At 48.3% G+C, this 16,866-nt stretch overlaps 1 protein-coding gene across 5 annotated transcripts in view; it reads left to right on the top strand.

Moving 5' to 3' along the window:
• Positions 1 to 16,526, top strand: part of ITSN1 (intersectin 1) — a 218,185-nt gene extending 201,659 nt beyond the window's left edge. The window contains exons 30-37 of one of the 5 annotated variants that reach the window (XM_047720598.1): positions 782 to 880; positions 5,666 to 5,833; positions 9,510 to 9,722; positions 10,647 to 10,768; positions 11,984 to 12,066; positions 12,377 to 12,460; positions 13,265 to 13,438; positions 15,211 to 16,526. In XM_047720598.1, the coding sequence (XP_047576554.1) occupies positions 782 to 880; positions 5,666 to 5,833; positions 9,510 to 9,722; positions 10,647 to 10,768; positions 11,984 to 12,066; positions 12,377 to 12,460; positions 13,265 to 13,438; positions 15,211 to 15,359 (1,092 nt within the window). In that variant the 3' untranslated portion in view covers positions 15,360 to 16,526. Of the gene's footprint in view, positions 1 to 781; positions 881 to 5,665; positions 5,834 to 9,509; positions 9,723 to 10,646; positions 10,769 to 11,983; positions 12,067 to 12,376; positions 12,461 to 13,264; positions 13,439 to 15,210 lie in introns of those variants that run through there. The other 4 variants (XM_047720608.1, XM_047720589.1, XM_047720582.1 and 1 more) reach the window with 4 other exon arrangements.
• The last annotated feature ends 340 nt before the right edge of the window (positions 16,527 to 16,866 follow it).

Below are 16,866 nucleotides of genomic sequence, written 5' to 3'. Positions count from 1 at the left end.
CTCCCTCATCACCTCTCCTCACCTCATCCCTGTGGGGTGGCGGGGGGGGCGTTTGACACGCCCTTGCCACGTATGAGGTGTCCCTGGAATGATGCTCTCCATGCTGGAGCAAGTTCGGGCACTGACATGTCCCGGGACCTGGGACCTCGATCATGGCAGCTGCCTGTTTCTAAGGCATTAAACCTGGACAGCGCCTTTGAGAGCTGGGTCACCACATAATCCCTGTGACTTACGGATGGGATCATCTTTGGGGACAGAAGGACTCTTTCCTCCAGTCAAGTTGACAAAAGGGACAGATGGTCTAGCGTGGGGACAGCCCGCAAGACTTGAGGTTGTAGTCCTTTCCCCCGCTCCTGTCTCAGCGCCTCCGTCCCCCCTGCCTGGGGCTCCCACTGGCAGGTGCGGGCCCCGTCTGAACGGGATGACGAGATTCAGCCCTTCTGGCCTCGCTGGGACGTAAGGGGAGTTTTTATTCTAACTCTACAGCCTCATGTCTCTTCTTACGCTTGTGATTATTAAGAAGGTCTGGCAGATATCCAGAAGAAATATTCTCTGTAGAGCCAGAAGCTCATCTCTGGAAAGGAGGGACTGTGTGTCCCGGGGAGGGCGTGGGTCTCCAATCTCCATCATCCTGGACCGGGAAAAGAGCTCAGGCCCTTCCAACGCCAGGCTCTTCTGTTCTCGTCCACAGAAATGAGACAGAGTGATGGGCCGGGAGTGGATGTCCCTGACTGGATTTGGCAGAGTTCTCAAACACATTTAAACAACTCTCTCATTTCAGAGGCTGGCAATGGACCCTCGATGTAAAGGGATGCCACTCTCTAGTTTCATACTGAAGCCTATGCAACGGGTAACAAGATACCCACTGATCATTAAAAATGTAAGTATCCCTCTTGGCTTTTCAAGCAGAGAAATGTTCTCTCAGTATTTCAGGGATCCGGGGTCACGGGCAAGATCACCCCCAGCCAACGCTCCTGGTATTTGTTGTGTAGAATCCTACACCGAGGGGATGTGGAAGCATCTGCTTGGTAACTCAGAAAGAAAAAGCTGTTTATTGTGAAAAGAGCTGATAATATACAGTCTTCAGTTGTGTGACCAAGCCGCTCTTACCTCCTAAGCTGGAAAATGGAAGCTCGGGTCTTTGGATCTTTTCTTATTTGAGGTATAATGCCTTCATGCCTCACTTTCCTCAGCAAGAAGGAGAAAGAAATGTCATGCCTACCACCCATCTTCAGAAAGCCATTGTGGAGCCAATACCAAAAGATTAAAAAAAAAATGGGGTTTCTGTGTTTCTATCTGTAATATGAGTGAGCAGACCCAAACATCGTCTGAGCCTAGGAATATATAACCACAAGGGCGCTAGCTCCTGGAGAGAGGTTTTATTTATTTTTTTTTTTAATTTTTATCTTTTTAAGAATTATTTATTTACTTATTTGACAGAGAGAGAGAGAGCTCACAAGCAGGTAGAGTAGCAGGCAGAGAGAGAGGGAGAAACAGGCTCCCTGCTGAGCTCCAACGTGGAGCTCGATCCCAGGACCTGGGATCATGACTTCAGCGGAAGACAGTCACCCAACCTACTGAGCCACCCAGGTGCCCCAGTGGAGAGAGGGTTCAGGTCTGGTTTCCTTTAGTGGAGACTTTAGAAACCCAGGTCTGGGCACTGGTGTGCTCATTGCTGCTGGGGTGTTACTGCCTTTTGGGTCTCTCAGTGGCAGAGTCAGGAAATATGTGTATGTATATTAAATTCATACACACATACTTACGTCTGTGTAAGTGTACACACCTACATTTATAGTTCCAGATCAATCCATGCAGATAATAATGCATATTAAAACCCATGCGTTCACACTGATCTTCCTGTTCTAATCTCATACTACGGAGTTGATTCCAGACTCTCCCTTTCTTTACTTACAACTCCTTTTCTGAGAAACCTGCCTCTCATTATCCTCAATACTTTACTGATTTGCTCAGACCCTTGATAATAACCCGTCTCCCGCTACATAAGCCATCTCCTCTGTTCAACCCCAGATTGGCACCACAAAGTACACCGTGGCCACCTTGGCTGGATTAAATAATTCATTTTGAATCAGGCTTTCAAGCTACCGCTTCCTCTCTTCCAACCTGACAGTTACTATTTAATTGGCTCAATGCTTTTCTTTTTTTTCCCCCTCAGTATTTAATTGTACATTGGAGCTGGAAATGAGCTTTTAAAATGGTTGTTCTGGATCTAACCAATAGGGTGGGGGGCAAAAAGAAGAAAGGATTGAGAGTCATAAATATTAAAAAGGAAAAAACAAATTATTATTACTTGCAGAAACACGATTGCTGCCCTTTAGAGGAAGGACCTGAAAATGAACTGAAAAATAGTGGAACCAAGAAGAGAATTCTTAAAAGGTGGCCACTTATAAGATACATGTGAAAAACTACAGAAGTACTAAGATGAAATATTGTTTATGATGCAGAGGTGGAGAAATTCTTAGCATGGCAGCGAGAACAGAGACTTAGAAGATTAGACTTGAAGCAACTAAAAAAATATTTTATCCTGGAAACAACTTAGATATTAAGTAGAGCAAATAAATTGTGGTAGATCTGTACTCTGAAAAAATATTTTTAAAAGATTTTATTTATTTATTTGACAGAGAGAGAGAGAGAGAGAGAGATCACAAGTAGGCAGATAGGCAGGCAGAGATGGGGTGAAGCAGGCCTCCTGCCGAGCGGAGAGCCTGATGCGGGGCTCAATCCCAGGACCCTGAGATCATGACCTGAGCCCAAGGCAGAGGCCCAACCCACTGAGCCACCCAGGTGCCCCTGAAAATATTTTTAAAAACAGAGATTTCAGGGGCGCCCAGATGGCTCAGTTGGTTAAGTGTCTGCCTTCGGCTCAGGTCATGATCCCAGGATCCTGGGATCAAGCCCCATGTCAGCCTCCCCCCTCAGCACGGAGCCTGCTTCTCCCTCTCCCTCTGCTGCTCCCCCTCCTTGTACTCTCTCTTTCTCTGTCAAATAAATAAATAAAATCTTAAAAAAAAAAGACAGACAGATTTCTATGTATTAGCATGGAATGACATCCAGAAAATGCCATTTCAGTTAAAAAAACCCAAAAACCTCCACGAGCAATCTTACAGTGTAGTTCATTCTGTAAAACAGAGGGAAAACTATGTGTGATTATTAAATATATGGAAAGCATCTGAAAGGAGTTCAAGGGATGCCCTTTGTTCTGTTGGCATGGTTACCTCTAGGGAGGATAGTGAAAGGGAACTCTCACATTTGCTCTATGTACTTCTGTACTGTTTGGATCTTGCAGATCAAGAATGTGCCCATATACTAATTCGCGTAAACATTTTTCTTAAAAATTTCTGTGTGACAAAATATACTGAACAACAATGAAAGGCAAATGATAGATGTAAGCTGGGTAAACACGTTTTAGACTGCAGGTAAGTCAGTACTGAAATATACATAGATTACCTATCTTTATCTATGTATCTATCATATATTGGATAAGGGGCTAACATCCAAAATATATAAAGAACTCATACAATAGCAAAAAACCAACAATCTGGTTTAAAAATGGGCAGAGGATCTGATTAGGAATTTTTCTAAAAACACACAGTGCTTAGAGGTACATGAAAAGATGATCTATGTAATTAATCACCAGGGAAATGCAAATCAAAACCACAATGAAGTATCACCTCACACTTGTTAGGATAATTATTATAAAAGAGACTAGATGGGTGCTTGGGTGGCTCAGTTGTTTGAGCATCTGCCTTTGGCTCAGGTCATGGTCCCAGGGTCCTGGGATCGAGCCCAGCATCAGGCTGCGTGTTCAGCGGGGAACTGGCTTCTCCAATAATTTCTTCAAACAAATAAATGAAATCTATAAATGAATGAAAAAAAAGACTAGAAATAACAAACATTGATAAGGACATAGAAAAAGGATTCCTTGTCCACTGTTGGTAGGAATAGAAATTGGTGCAGCTAGTACGGAATACAGATTCTTGAAGAATCTACCATTCCTCTTCTTGGTATTTACCTGAAGAAAATAAGAACACTAATTCAAAAAGATACATGCACCCCCATGTTCCTTGCAGGATTATTTACAATAGACAAGACATGGAAAAACCTGACTGTCCACTGATGGATAGAAATATGATATATATATATATCACAGTTTTCATTTTATATATATATATATCAATCACAATATTCCCTAATGTATTATATACATATAACATATGTGATATATATATATATATATATATATATATATACACATATATATATGTTTCAGACATAAAAAATAAACAGTGAAATCTTGCCATTTGTGTCAACATGGACAGACCTTGACGGCATCATGCTAAGTGATAGACTCAGACACTGAAATACAAATACCATATGATCTTTCTTATATTCGGCATCTTAAAAACAATTAATTAAAGAAAACCCCCAAGCTCATAGATACAGACAACCGTTTAGTGGTTGCCAGAAGCAGGGGTAGGGGGTGGCGTACATGGGTGAACTATTTTTTTTTGTTGTTCTTAGTTTAAATAAATTGGAAGAAAAAAACAAAAGCAATACCAAACCCAAACCAAAACAAATGAATTTGCACAAGCCAGCTGTGTGGGCTCCCAGTCTAGAGCTGTAGTCCTTAGACTTGGCTGCCCATTAGAATCATCTGGAGAGCTCTAGAAAATTCCTAGGCCGGAGTCCCACCCCCAGGGATGTGGTTGGGGATGAGGCATCAGGACTTTCCAGAGGGATCCTAGCTACAACCAGGGCTGGGGGACAGTGGGAGTTGTTGCTGATTGGTGGAGGCAGGACCAGAACGAGCATTTTTCTCAATTTAGGTGCTTCCCTAGGACTTTAAACCAAAGGGTACCTTTGAGGTGAGATATTATTCAAGGTTAGCTCCATTTGAATTATTTGTGTGTGGTCAAGGCCTAGGCAGATACACCTTCCACATCCCCTGGTGCATTCCCAAACTGGCGCACAACCTTTCTGCGTGGCTGCTTTTAATGTCCTCGGAGTCCTTCGAGAATCTGATGGTCATGGCTCTCATTCACTGAGCACCTTCTAAGGCCAGGGACTTTGCGAAGTCGAATCTATTTCTCTATCAAATCATTTAGTCCTCCAGATAACCTTATAAAGGAAGGGCTATGGGGCATCCCCCCCTTCTCATATAAGGAAATTCAGGCTCAGAACATTTCATTTAGGGGACTGGCCCATGCGTGGCTGGTCACTGGCAGAGCCCAGACGTTAGTGCAGGAGGTGGAGCCACTGGCTGGGCGTGTTCTACACAGAAAACCGCACCTGTGCTCAGATGCACACCTTCGTGCATGGTTCTGGAGGTGTGCAGATACGCCTGCAGCTCCAGCGGACCTAGGAAAAGAGCCATTTCCTAGGGGAAAATCCCTGAGGGCGCATTGTAACCCGGGCTGCAGCCACTGCCATCCTCAAACCCCGACTCTAAATAATGTGGCATTCCCCTGCCTCCCCCGGGGACCCTGCCAACAACCGGGGGGGCTGTCTTGCTCCTGTCTTGGCTGCAGCTGGGCGCTCAGAGCGGCAGCTCCCCAGGTGGGCACCCATCTGGAAAGGTGGGTGCCGCGCCCTGCCTCTGCTGGGCCCACCTGCACCCGCCTGAGGCCGCTGTTTGTGTCCTCCGTAGATCCTGGAAAACACCCCCGAAAACCATCCTGACCACAGCCACTTGAAGCACGCCCTGGAGAAAGCGGAAGAGCTGTGCTCGCAGGTGAACGAAGGGGTGCGGGAGAAGGAGAACTCGGACCGGCTGGAGTGGATCCAAGCTCATGTGCAGTGTGAAGGCCTGTCTGAGGTAGCCCCCCCTGCCGCCCCCCAACCCCAGCCGAGCCCCGGCAGCCAGCCTGGAGGAGGAGGGCTGGCAGGATCGTGCGCTGTCCCCTCCTGGCCACCGCGTGCGCCTTCTCTCTCCCCAGGCCTCTTATCCGTCCTCCACCAGTCCACTGACTTCTTTATTTCCGTTTTCGTTTCCGTTTTCCGAGGTTCCGTTCCTATGTCTTGCTCTTGCACAGGTGGCCCCGCTTTTCATCCATTTGCTAACACACTTTCAACACATCCCCCCATATTCCCAATCAGGTCGCTCCTATTACCCACAGCTCCGGAGACGCTCCTCTGTCACTGCGCATGCGCGCTTTTCTGTCCGCGCGGGGGGGCCGCGTCCCTTGGAGCTGTGTCCGCGGGACCTCTGCGGTCTGGCGTTGCCTTCCTCCCGAGAGGGCTGCTACCAGCGCTGCGACCCCAAATTAAATGTAGAGGGGCTTGGGGGTCACACTGCTGTGTGAATGGTCTTTGTGGACTTGGGCGAGGGCTGCCTTGTGGTTGCAAATTCTCAGGGTTTTTGTTTTGCTTTTTTCATTCCACTTAGTCCAAGGTCAGAAACAAGCAAGTCTCCTCGCCCCCCCCCCCCCCCCCCCCCCCTTCTGTGCTTGAGTTTACTTGTGACTCTTCCTCCGGGAGTGAGTTTTTTGTGGCCGTCTCCCGTTAGATCCCTCCGCTCACGTGGGCCCTCCATACATCGCTGCGCTCCCGCACTCTCCCTGACCTTTGACGTGGAAGCTCAAGGTCACCAGATTCAAGAGAGATTCTCAGGGCTGAAGCCAGCGTTGGGGTTTGCTTATCTTCTGGGGTACACATTTTCATTCTGTTTTGGTCCTCCACACATTGACTTTTTATATCTTTTTTTTTTTTTTATCAATTTGCTTGCATTTAAAAAGTGCATTCTTATCTTTTACTCAGTTCTGAAAGTTTTCACTGGATGTGACAGAGCATGTAGTCCCCCTTACTGCCAGAAACAGAAAGTGTCTCTTGTATTTAATTCTTTTCTTGTCACTTACGCTTCCTTCAGTTTCATTGGTTCTGTTTTCCCTCTCTGCCACCACATGGCGCAAACACATACACACGCACATGCACGCGCTGTTCACCAGGGTTTACTAAAATGCCCAGCCAGAATGTGTCCCCCTTGTCCCCTCTCCCCGTGGCTTCTTCCTTCTCCCAGTACTTTGAAGGCAGTCACTCGCCGAGGAAGTCACCACGGGCTCCTCACCTGCCCCACCAGCGTTAGGTGTGCGATAAACAGAGCTGTGGGAACAGCCTCGTGGAAATGCATTCTGGAATTCTGTGTTGATACGCAATCCAGGGGCATTCACTGGTCGGTTGGCTCACTTGTGCTTTCCTCCATTGGTCCATCCAATGAACCTTTCTGGAACACCTGCTGGAGGGCCATGGCTCAGTACTAAACACCCAGGACAATGAGAATCAGTAAGATGTGACCTCGGCCTTCCCCCCATTCTACAGTTTTGGAGGAGGTGGGGGAGGGGAGCTAGCCCAGGTTCACCAAAAAATAGGATTGGGAAGGCAGAATGAGGGTGCTGTGGGAACAAAGGGTGGGGAGGAAGGGACAGTCACCAGGGCACGGTGGGGATTCAGGGAAGCATCGGGGACGGAGACACATGGCTGTGTGTTGAAGGATGAAGATATCTGTCCAGGAAGGGATCGAACGGGCGGGCCTCCCAGGGGAGGGCACGTCGGCAGCCGGGCATCTGTAGGGCCATAGATGAGAAGGTGTTATGGCAAGTGGAAGCCAGGGAAGCAAGCACAGAGGAGTGTAACTCGGTCTGCAGGCGGCATACCTCAACAGCTTTCTGAACGGGGCAGCAGGACGTGGCCATGTGCTCTCTGGAAAGGGGTCCTTCCCCGAGTCTCGAGGGTGCTGTCAGGCGGCTTCTGTCTCCTGGCCCAGATCCGGACTCGTCCCTGTGATTAAGTTTCGAATACACACTATCTTGGGCATTATTGGCCTCAGATGGAGAAACGTCAAGGCCATTCCCCATTCACTTATATGCAGTGTTAGCCTGGCCCCGTGACAGCCCCGCTCTTGGAGGAGGATGAACGAACGATGTCCTTTTCGTGTGACTGGGCTGCCTTCTCTGGATCTGTCCCCACATGGCTTGAACTCTCCTTTGGCCAGCAAAAGGGACCTCCAGACACCTGTTCAGAGTGCCAAAGGGGAAAGGACACCGTCTAAAGGCTCCCATGGGGGTGTCACCTTCAGTCTTCTGGGCTCTCTCAGAGACCCTCCTCCCTCCTTGGGCCCAAGAGTGGAGTGGGGTGGCCACTCTTCCTTATGTCTATAGGTCTCTAGTCACAAAGGTGCTGCTGATTTTTTGCCCCACGATGGAAGGGGATGGGGGGCCACCAACATCTTTGGGGGACACATGGTGTGAACCCTGTCTCCACTGCACAAGTACCCTCCTTGGGAAGGTCTACAGGGTTTGTAGCTCCGGGGAGTATGGGCCTTGAAGGCTGCTGGGGGAGTATCCCCCTTGGACCCGCATGTGGGCAGGGGGGCGCCATGAGGGTCTGACACTTGCCGGGATCATATCACTGCCTGGGACAGCTGTGGCCTTTCCCTCCCTCAGTCTCTCCTCTGGCTACCAAGAAAGGGGGTCTTTATGGGCTCATTTTTCTGCCTCAGTCTCCCTCTGCCCCTTGCGAAACTGCTCACAGGAGATGGTAGAGCCCAGTGGGATGATAGAGCCGGCTTTCCGCAGCCCTTGGAGCCAACACTGAGATTCAGGAAGCAGCAGGAAAAGGGTGTCCCCTTCCCATTTTCAGGATAAGGGAGTAGGTCGAGATTTAACGCACACCGACGCTGTGTCCGCTCTGCTTGGCTTTGAGGCGTCCCTCAGCACCCCCGAGTTTTACAGTCACCCACGTGCTGGGGCCTGGACTCTAGCCACACCTGGGAAAGTAGGAGGTGTCCTCTAGAATCATACAGAGCAGTTGCTGCTTTCCAGAAGCTCAGGGACTGTGGGAGCCTGTGTGGGGTCATCCCTGGAGCAGGTTCATGCCCTCGACTGGGACACAGCCCATACTTATCGAGGCGGGAGAGGCCCCAGAACTTTCTTCCTGCTTCCCATTTCCCAATCAGTAAGAGGGAGAGGGGCCCCAATCACCCCAAGACCCTAGTAGATCCCTTGGGAGAAAGCAGTAGGAATTATACTCAAGGCTCATCTGGACCCTTGGAATCCACAGAACTGGGTCTTTGACTCATGTTGACTCCTTGGCTCTGAAAGGCACTGCCTGGGGTGCCTGAATGGCTCAGTGGGTTAAAGCCTCTGCCTTCAGCGCAGGTCATGATCTCAGAGTCCTGGGTTGGAGCCCCGCATCGGGCTCTCTGCTCAGCAGGGAGCCTGCTTCCCTCTCTCTCTCTCTGCCTGCCTCTCTGCCTACTTGTGATCTCTCTCTGTCAAATAAATAAATTAAAAAAAAAAAAAAAAAGGGCACTGCCTGACCTCTTCAAGTCAGTCCTGGACTTGAACCTCAGACACAAGCCAGCTGGGCCCAGCCTCAGATGCTGACAGGGTCCGGGCTTTCAGACTCAGAAAAAACAAAAACTAAAAAAAAAAAAAAAAAAAAAAGGAGGCCTCGCTTCATCGTATCTTCTTTGGGTTTTGTTTCTCCCTTCTCAGCAACTTGTGTTCAATTCAGTGACCAACTGCTTGGGACCACGCAAGTTTCTGCACAGCGGGAAGCTCTACAAGGCCAAGAGCAACAAGGAGCTGTACGGCTTCCTCTTCAACGACTTCCTCCTGCTGACCCAGATCATAAAACCCCTGGGGTCTTCTGGTTCCGACAAGGTCTTCAGTCCCAAATCTCACCTGCTGTATAAAATGTACAAAACTGTAAGTTCGAGTCCCAGTTGCAACATCGGGGCTGCCGCTTGGGGCAGTAGAAAGTTCCCGAAAGGCCTCAGAGTCTTAGCAGGGTTTGAGGGCTGCGGCATGGAGGCGAAGGCAAAGGGGTGAGCCAGGATTTAGGGTGACCGAGGCAATGCAGGTCCAGCACTTACAGAAGAGGAACGATGTTCAACTCGATCGATGAAATATCTATTAGCTTCCAAGTGGCCACCACCGTGGGTCCCTAGGTGAAGGCACACCCTGGGCTGGCAGGTCTCAAGGTCATTCCCAGCCCCACCTCCAAACCTCTCTGGGTAGCTTGGAACGAACATCTGTGCCCCTCACCCTTTCCAGCAAAAGCCAATCCAAACAGTCAGTGTGTGGAGAATGTCCCTCTGCTGTTTACTAGGTCTGCTCTGATGTACATAGCTGTCTTTCTGTGTCTTTGTGTCACAGGGAACCGTTTTCCTAAATTTGTCTGCATGGGGGGTGTTTTTACAGGAGAATTTTCTCTGAAATGGCAGTTAGACTGATTGTGGGGAAAAGAACAACGTATCTATGGTGATCTTCACTAGCAACTTTGTAAGAAAATCTTTGGAGGGAATTGGCTGGCGGTTAAGTTAGGGAGACTGTTTGCTGATTAGAATTTGCTGAGGCCAAAACAGACCGGTCAAGCCTTCTTCTGAAGGACCTAAAAAACCCCTGCAAAATGGAGGAGGCAAAAATGCCTACGTATGGTTTGTAATACATGAGGTTGATATTAATACAAAATCATTCCAGTAGAGTTGACTGGAACACGCGCACACGCGTGCACGCACACACAACACGGTTTAATTTACTGGAACACGTGCACGTAAGCTCACATGCGCTCATCGTTCACTGAAACAGAGTCCCAGTCTGGTTGTATAATGCCTGTGTATTGCTTTTCAGCCTATTTTCCTGAATGAGGTTCTAGTGAAATTGCCCACGGACCCTTCTGGAGATGAGCCCATTTTCCACATCTCCCACATTGACCGCGTCTACACCCTCCGAGCCGAAAGCATAAATGAAAGGTAAGACCTGCTATCTCCCAGGTCCTGGGCGCCCAGGGCCCCACCAGGGGCAGGATGCACGTAGGACATTTAATTAATCAGCAGGTCCCAACATTTCTTGAGTTGTAGTAACTGCTGTCTGGAGGGGTTGGAGGAAGATCTTAGTACTTGTCTCTAGAGCCTCTCAAAAGTTTAACACGTGGCGTGGATTTTTTCAAAAATAAAACAAATTGAAACTAATTTTGCTTGCGAATTTCTTTAAAAGACATTTTCATCATTCTCTGAGTTCACATTTCCCAAGGTTTCCCAGCTGCCAGAAGCCAAGAGGAAGGCGATGTGGGGATCAGCCCTGACCTCAGCTGGCTCCCTTGGGCAGATGTTCTGGATCCCAGAGCACGGGGCTATTTTGCTTCAATCGCGTATTCAAGACTCAGCTCTAGAGCCAAATGAAATAGATCTTTTCTGAAGGGTGAACTTGATACAAGCCCAACAACATTCCAAAGAACATTTGTGCCAAGCAAGAAAATTGGCCAAAGTTATCGTGCAGATGGGTCTTTGAAAAATGAAGGAGAAAGCGTTATGCCAAAGTGCTTCTCCCAGAGTGTGTTTGCTTTTCCATGTAAAGTGCTTCCCTCTCTGGGAAACAGTTTTGTCCTTCCTTTGGATGGTTTCGTGAGAGAGACTCTTCTGGCCATCTTCGGGTGGGCAAATGTGGGATGCTTTTCTTTTCTTTTCTTTTCTTTTCTTTTTAAGATTTTATTTATTTATTTGATAGAGATCACAAGTAGGCAGAGAAGCAGGCAGAGAGAGAGGACGAAGCAGGCTCCCTGCTGAGCAGAGAGCCCGATGCAGGGCTCGATCCCAGGACTCTGGGACAATGACCTGAGCCGAAGGCAGAGGCTTTAACCCACTGAGCCACCCAGGCGCCCCCCGGGATGCTTTTCAATAAGGGAGGGGGAGGTGCATGCCAACATCTCCGGGACAGCACCTCTCTTCCCAGGACACCAAGGCCAAGGCAGGTCTCAAGTACATCAATAAAAATGTTACTCATCCCTTCCTCATTAAGGTAGGAATAATTATTAGCACCGTTTGACACAAAACTGAACTTTCTTTTCCATCCTTTGTCGTTAAGCGCAAAGGAACAAAGCAGATAGGATCCTGGAGATTCAGTTCGAACAGCCCCGGAAGGTTTTCCTGAGTTCTGTTTGGCACCTTTCTGTCTTTTTTCTTCCCAAGGACGGCCTGGGTGCAGAAAATCAAAGCTGCTTCAGAACTCTATATAGAGACTGAGAAAAAGAAACGGGAGAAGGCGTACCTGGGTATGCATCGCTCAGCGGCAGGGCCCGCGTGTCCTGCCAAGCTGGGGCACTGAAGGTTGGGCCCAGGGAGTCCTCGGAGCTGGAAAGATGGGCCCGGAGCAGGGATGGGGGGCCTGAGAAGGGATGGAAGTCGGGGAGAGGGAGGGTGGGGTGCAGGATGAGGGCGGACCGTAAATTCCAAGAGCCAGGAAGCCGGCCTGTAAGGGGAAGATGGGGGGGAGGCAGCTACATGAAGCCGATCTGGCGAAAACAGGGGGTGGGAAGCGTGTCTCCGTGAAGTCGTCTCACCTTCTTCTTCCTGCCGTCACAGTCCGCTCCCAAAGGGCAACAGGTATCGGAAGGTTGATGGTGAATGTTGTTGAAGGCATTGAGCTGAAGCCCTGTCGGTCACACGGTAAGGACCCCGAAGTCCCTCCAGCACGGGGTGGTGGTGGAAGCCTTTCCTGTAAGCCCCCCAGCCGGCGTAGTGTCAAACGAGCTATTTCCATGACCCTAAATTTCCTTCCGGAACTGGTCTTTCTAACACTTGTTGAAAACCTAGGGTGGTTTTCCTTTTTTTCTTAATTTAATCCTTCCCACCGTTCTGCTTTTCAGAGAGATCTGAGCGGTTGCCATTTCACCATGGGTGTGATGCAACCTAAGCTTCTAGCAAGGAGACTGGAAAGGCCTAGATTTAAAGTCCGTTAATCTAATGATTTAAGTGTTATAAATATTTAAGTATCATGGTTTAAGTGTGACGCTGAGTGGTGGGAGTTTTCGCCCAGATTTTAAAAAAAAATTTAAAAATTTTAAAAATTAAAAAAAAGATTAAAAGAATCTTTTTAAAGATTAAAAAATTTTTTTTTCAAATTAAAAAAGATATTTATTTTATTTGAGAGAGAGAGTGAGAGAGTGAGTGGGGCGGGGGAGGCAGAGGGAGAAGCAGACAGACACCCCACTGAGTGAGGAGCCCGACACGGGGCTTGATCCCAGGACCTGGGGATCATGACCTGAGCTGAAGGCAGATGCTTTACCGACTGAGCCTCCCAGGCGGCCTCAGATTCTCCATTTTATGGCATTTATCACATGTGGCAATGGGAGGGGATAAAAATGAGGGGCATGGAGGGAAGCTGCTGCCCACCGTGGCGAGGATGCTGCCCTGCCACGCCCAGGAGAGTCTGCAGCCAGGTGTGAGTCCAGCAGACTCTGTCCACTCTAGGAAAGAGTAACCCGTACTGTGAGGTGACCATGGGCTCCCAGTGTCACATCACCAAGACCATCCAGGACACTCTGAATCCCAAGTGGAATTCCAACTGCCAGTTCTTCATCAAAGACCTGGAGCAGGAAGTCCTGTGTATCACCGTGTTTGAGAGGGACCAGTTCTCTCCAGACGGTGAGTAGAGAATGGCCCCCTTCGGAGTCCTTCTTCCTTCCCTGTCACTCAGCTTTTGTGGGTAAATTGCTTTCTAGCTGGGAACTTGGTGCGCAGAGTTTTTTTGGCTTCCCTCCAGAGAGATGAGGTTGGCATAAGAGAAGACTCAGCCTCTTCTAGAAAAGGGTCTTCACTGATGCTGTGGCATCTCAGAGAAGGTGGACGAAGCGTGCGTGGTCCAGAGTGGTCCAGCCACCCTAGAGAAAGACCATGGTCCCATGTTTCTCCAAAGCAAGAGACTACAACAAAGGTTATCCCCCAGAGTCTCAGCCCAGACCTTGAGTTCTTCTCCAAAAGCCACAGTGACAAATGGATAAAAGTAGTTAGTTGAGCCAGAAGAACGTCAGCCCGCAACAGGTGTGGTAGGAATCAGCTGGTGCCCTTTGGGTGACATGTCTGGTTAATCAAAGGGTTGGAATCACCATCTCTCACGTCTGGGCTCCTACTGTGTTTCACTGTCAGTTTTTATTCTGGTAAGTGAAGGTTTGAGACTGGATGTTGTTACGGTTGTTTTAAATAGTGAAGTATCACGACACAGTGTTCATTCCACTAGGGCATAAATTGAAAATCCTAGTGTTGTTCTTACATTGGAGATTATTTCAATGAAATGAGCATAGGGACAAAATAAAGCTGTATCTGTCCCCCAGGGGAAAAAAAAATCCAACGTCTTTTAAAAAAAAATTTAAAGCTTATTTTTTTATTTTTAGCAATCTCTCTACCCAACAGGGGGCTCGAACTCATGATTCCAAGATCAAGAGTCGCACGCTCTTTCAACTCAGCCAGCCAGGCACCCCCAATGCCCACATTTTATTTTATTTTTTAAAGATTTTTTTTAATGTATTCATTTGGGTGGGGGGAGCACAAGTGAGGGGGAGGGGCAGAGGGGAAGGGAGAAGCAGGTTCCCCACTGAGAAGGAAGCCCAATGTGGAGCTCGATCCCCAGACCCTGGGATCATGACCTGAGCCGAAGGCAGACACTTAACCGACTGAGTCACCCAGACATCTGGGATTCCCACATTTTAAATGGGACCGTGAAAGAAGGCTGTTTCCAGTACAGGCGCATACATAGTATATTCCAATAAAGAATTCCTCAATGAATAAATGAAGGAATTATGGTCTGGAGGCCCATTTAACACCATCCTGTAATTGCCTAGCATTTAAAACATATTCAAATATATTCACATCTGCTCTCCTACTGATGCTCAGTATTTGATGAAAAGTGATGCTGAGAGCGCCCAGCCTGCAGCCTCCTCTCCCACACCTCCCATTTGCTCTCTGGCTCATGCAGGGGGCACAGGAAGGACCAGCCCTCGCTCACCATCCTTGACTTTTCTGAAAAGGATGTGACATCACGAATGTGTCTTCTGAAGCCAGGGAGATACTACTTTCCAATCTTTGTCCTGCTGATAGGATGTCCCATGTTGCATTACCTCCTGGGAAGCTTATAGCCCTTTGGGGGTCCCCAGGTGTGGGGAAAGGCATAGTCTCCGTTTTTACCTACTTCTAGGCTCAACTTTGTCCCCACCCTGGTGTCCTTTTTTTCTTTCTTTTCCTTGTACCCCATTTAAAAATTATGCTCTGTCATCGTAGTTCATGGATTACTGTAAACAGACCTACTTCTCTTTTGGAAGAAGGGAAAGTGTGTCGGTTCACTGAGAAATTCCTAATATGCTAAATCCGTGCCTTGACATAAAGGAATTCTCTCTTTGAGCAGTGTTTTTTTCTCCTTGCAGATTTTTTGGGTCGGACAGAGATCCGTGTGGCTGACATCAAGAAGGACCAGGGTTCCAAGGGCCCAGTTACAAAGTGTCTCCTGCTGCACGAAGTTCCCACAGGAGAGATTGTGGTCCGCTTGGACCTACAGTTGTTTGATGAGCCCTAGGGAGTGGGCCCGGCATGGTGCTTGGCCGACTTCCAGCCCGCGGCAGCAGGTGCAATCTGGAAATGGTGTGGCTTCCCTAAAACCACCATTTGACATTCAGCCACAGGGCAAAGGGACAGTGAAGACAGGCCCCTCAAAACTTCTAGGAATAATTCTCGACAATCTTTCCCCATCCCCCAAACAATTTCCCATTTTATGAAACAAAAACAAAACGTCTTCCTTTGTCCTCACTGCTGGTCTCATCGTGGCTTCTAGGAGCTTTGAAATCCCAGAGCCCTGGCTAGATACGGTTGGGAGTTGGGCCCATCCCTGGGCCTGAGGCGTGGGTCTGGTTACTGTACAATAGATTTATAAATGCAATGTCTGTATTTTTGGAGAACTCCTGTAACGCTCCTATTTCTTATCTCCACTGGTCCCTGAATAGGCCCATTGATCTATAACGCCTGGTCCTTTGTGTGTTTAGAAATTATTATGAAGGTCCTGTGGCTGCCCCAGAGTCTCGTTTCCCTGCTGGGACCTTGTTTGAAATGCTGCCCTGAATACGATCACTCGGGGAGATGGTCTCCTGATCAGACAGCGTGCTAGTTCTTTGAAAAGCTGGTCCATGGACAATTCTAGCAGGTGCATTGTTAGAGCCATTCCAGTCCCCTCCAGGTCTTTTATTGATCGATGTCAATGAAAACTATCACTAGCTACTATCAGGTGATTCCGTTTTGATTTCCAGCACGTTTGGAAGATGGCTAAGGAGGCGTGTTATCTACAAAGTTCGACTCTGCTGGATTAGATCACCGCAGGTCATCTGAAAGGCTTCTTTACGATGCCACTGGGTCCTGGTTGCCAGCCCAGTTGGAAAGTTCTCTTCGGCTTGGAGGTTCTATGGTGTTTCATGAGAAGAGTAATTGCTGCTGACCAGCTCTGAGCCTATTTTTGCGGGAGTGTGCTGGATCCTGGTTGTCATGGGGAATTCCAGCAGCTGTCTTTGCTGTGTTCCCAAGAAAGACGTCCCCGAGACGCGAGGAAGAAAAGTGACAATCCGCAAGTGGGGTGGAAGAAGGTGAAGGAACTCTGTTATGTGGTGGGGGGAGAAGCTCAAGGAGCATCCAAGCCTCACAGATCAAGAGAGGAAGACCTAAGACTCTCTCCCCTCCTCTCCCACGAAGACTTAAGACTCTCTCCCCTCTTCTCCCATACACAACCAATCTCTCAGTAATGGAAATACATGTGCTTGTTGCCAGAGTCGGGAGCGTATGACCATGTGCCAAACTGTTTGGTTTGAGTTCTTTGATTTTTTTTCCCCTTCAATGCCAGGAGATAGGCTGGTTAACTAGATAATAACTTGATTTGCTAATGAAGAGCGTGGGTTGTATTTTGTTCGCATGTGAATGTCCTCCTAGTCCCAGTGTGTCGTGGTCATGAAATGTTCTTTGCATGTTCTCTTGGTACTGGAGTCTAGCTTTCCTGTGTTAGATGGTGTTCTCTTTGACTGTAGGTTTTTAGAATTTAACTA

This window comes from Lutra lutra, chromosome 1, assembly GCF_902655055.1.
Source record: "Lutra lutra chromosome 1, mLutLut1.2, whole genome shotgun sequence".
Taxonomy (NCBI): Eukaryota; Metazoa; Chordata; class Mammalia; order Carnivora; family Mustelidae; genus Lutra; species Lutra lutra.
The sequence above is the reverse complement of the archived record's forward strand: the minus strand, read 5'-3'. Positions and strand labels throughout refer to the sequence as shown.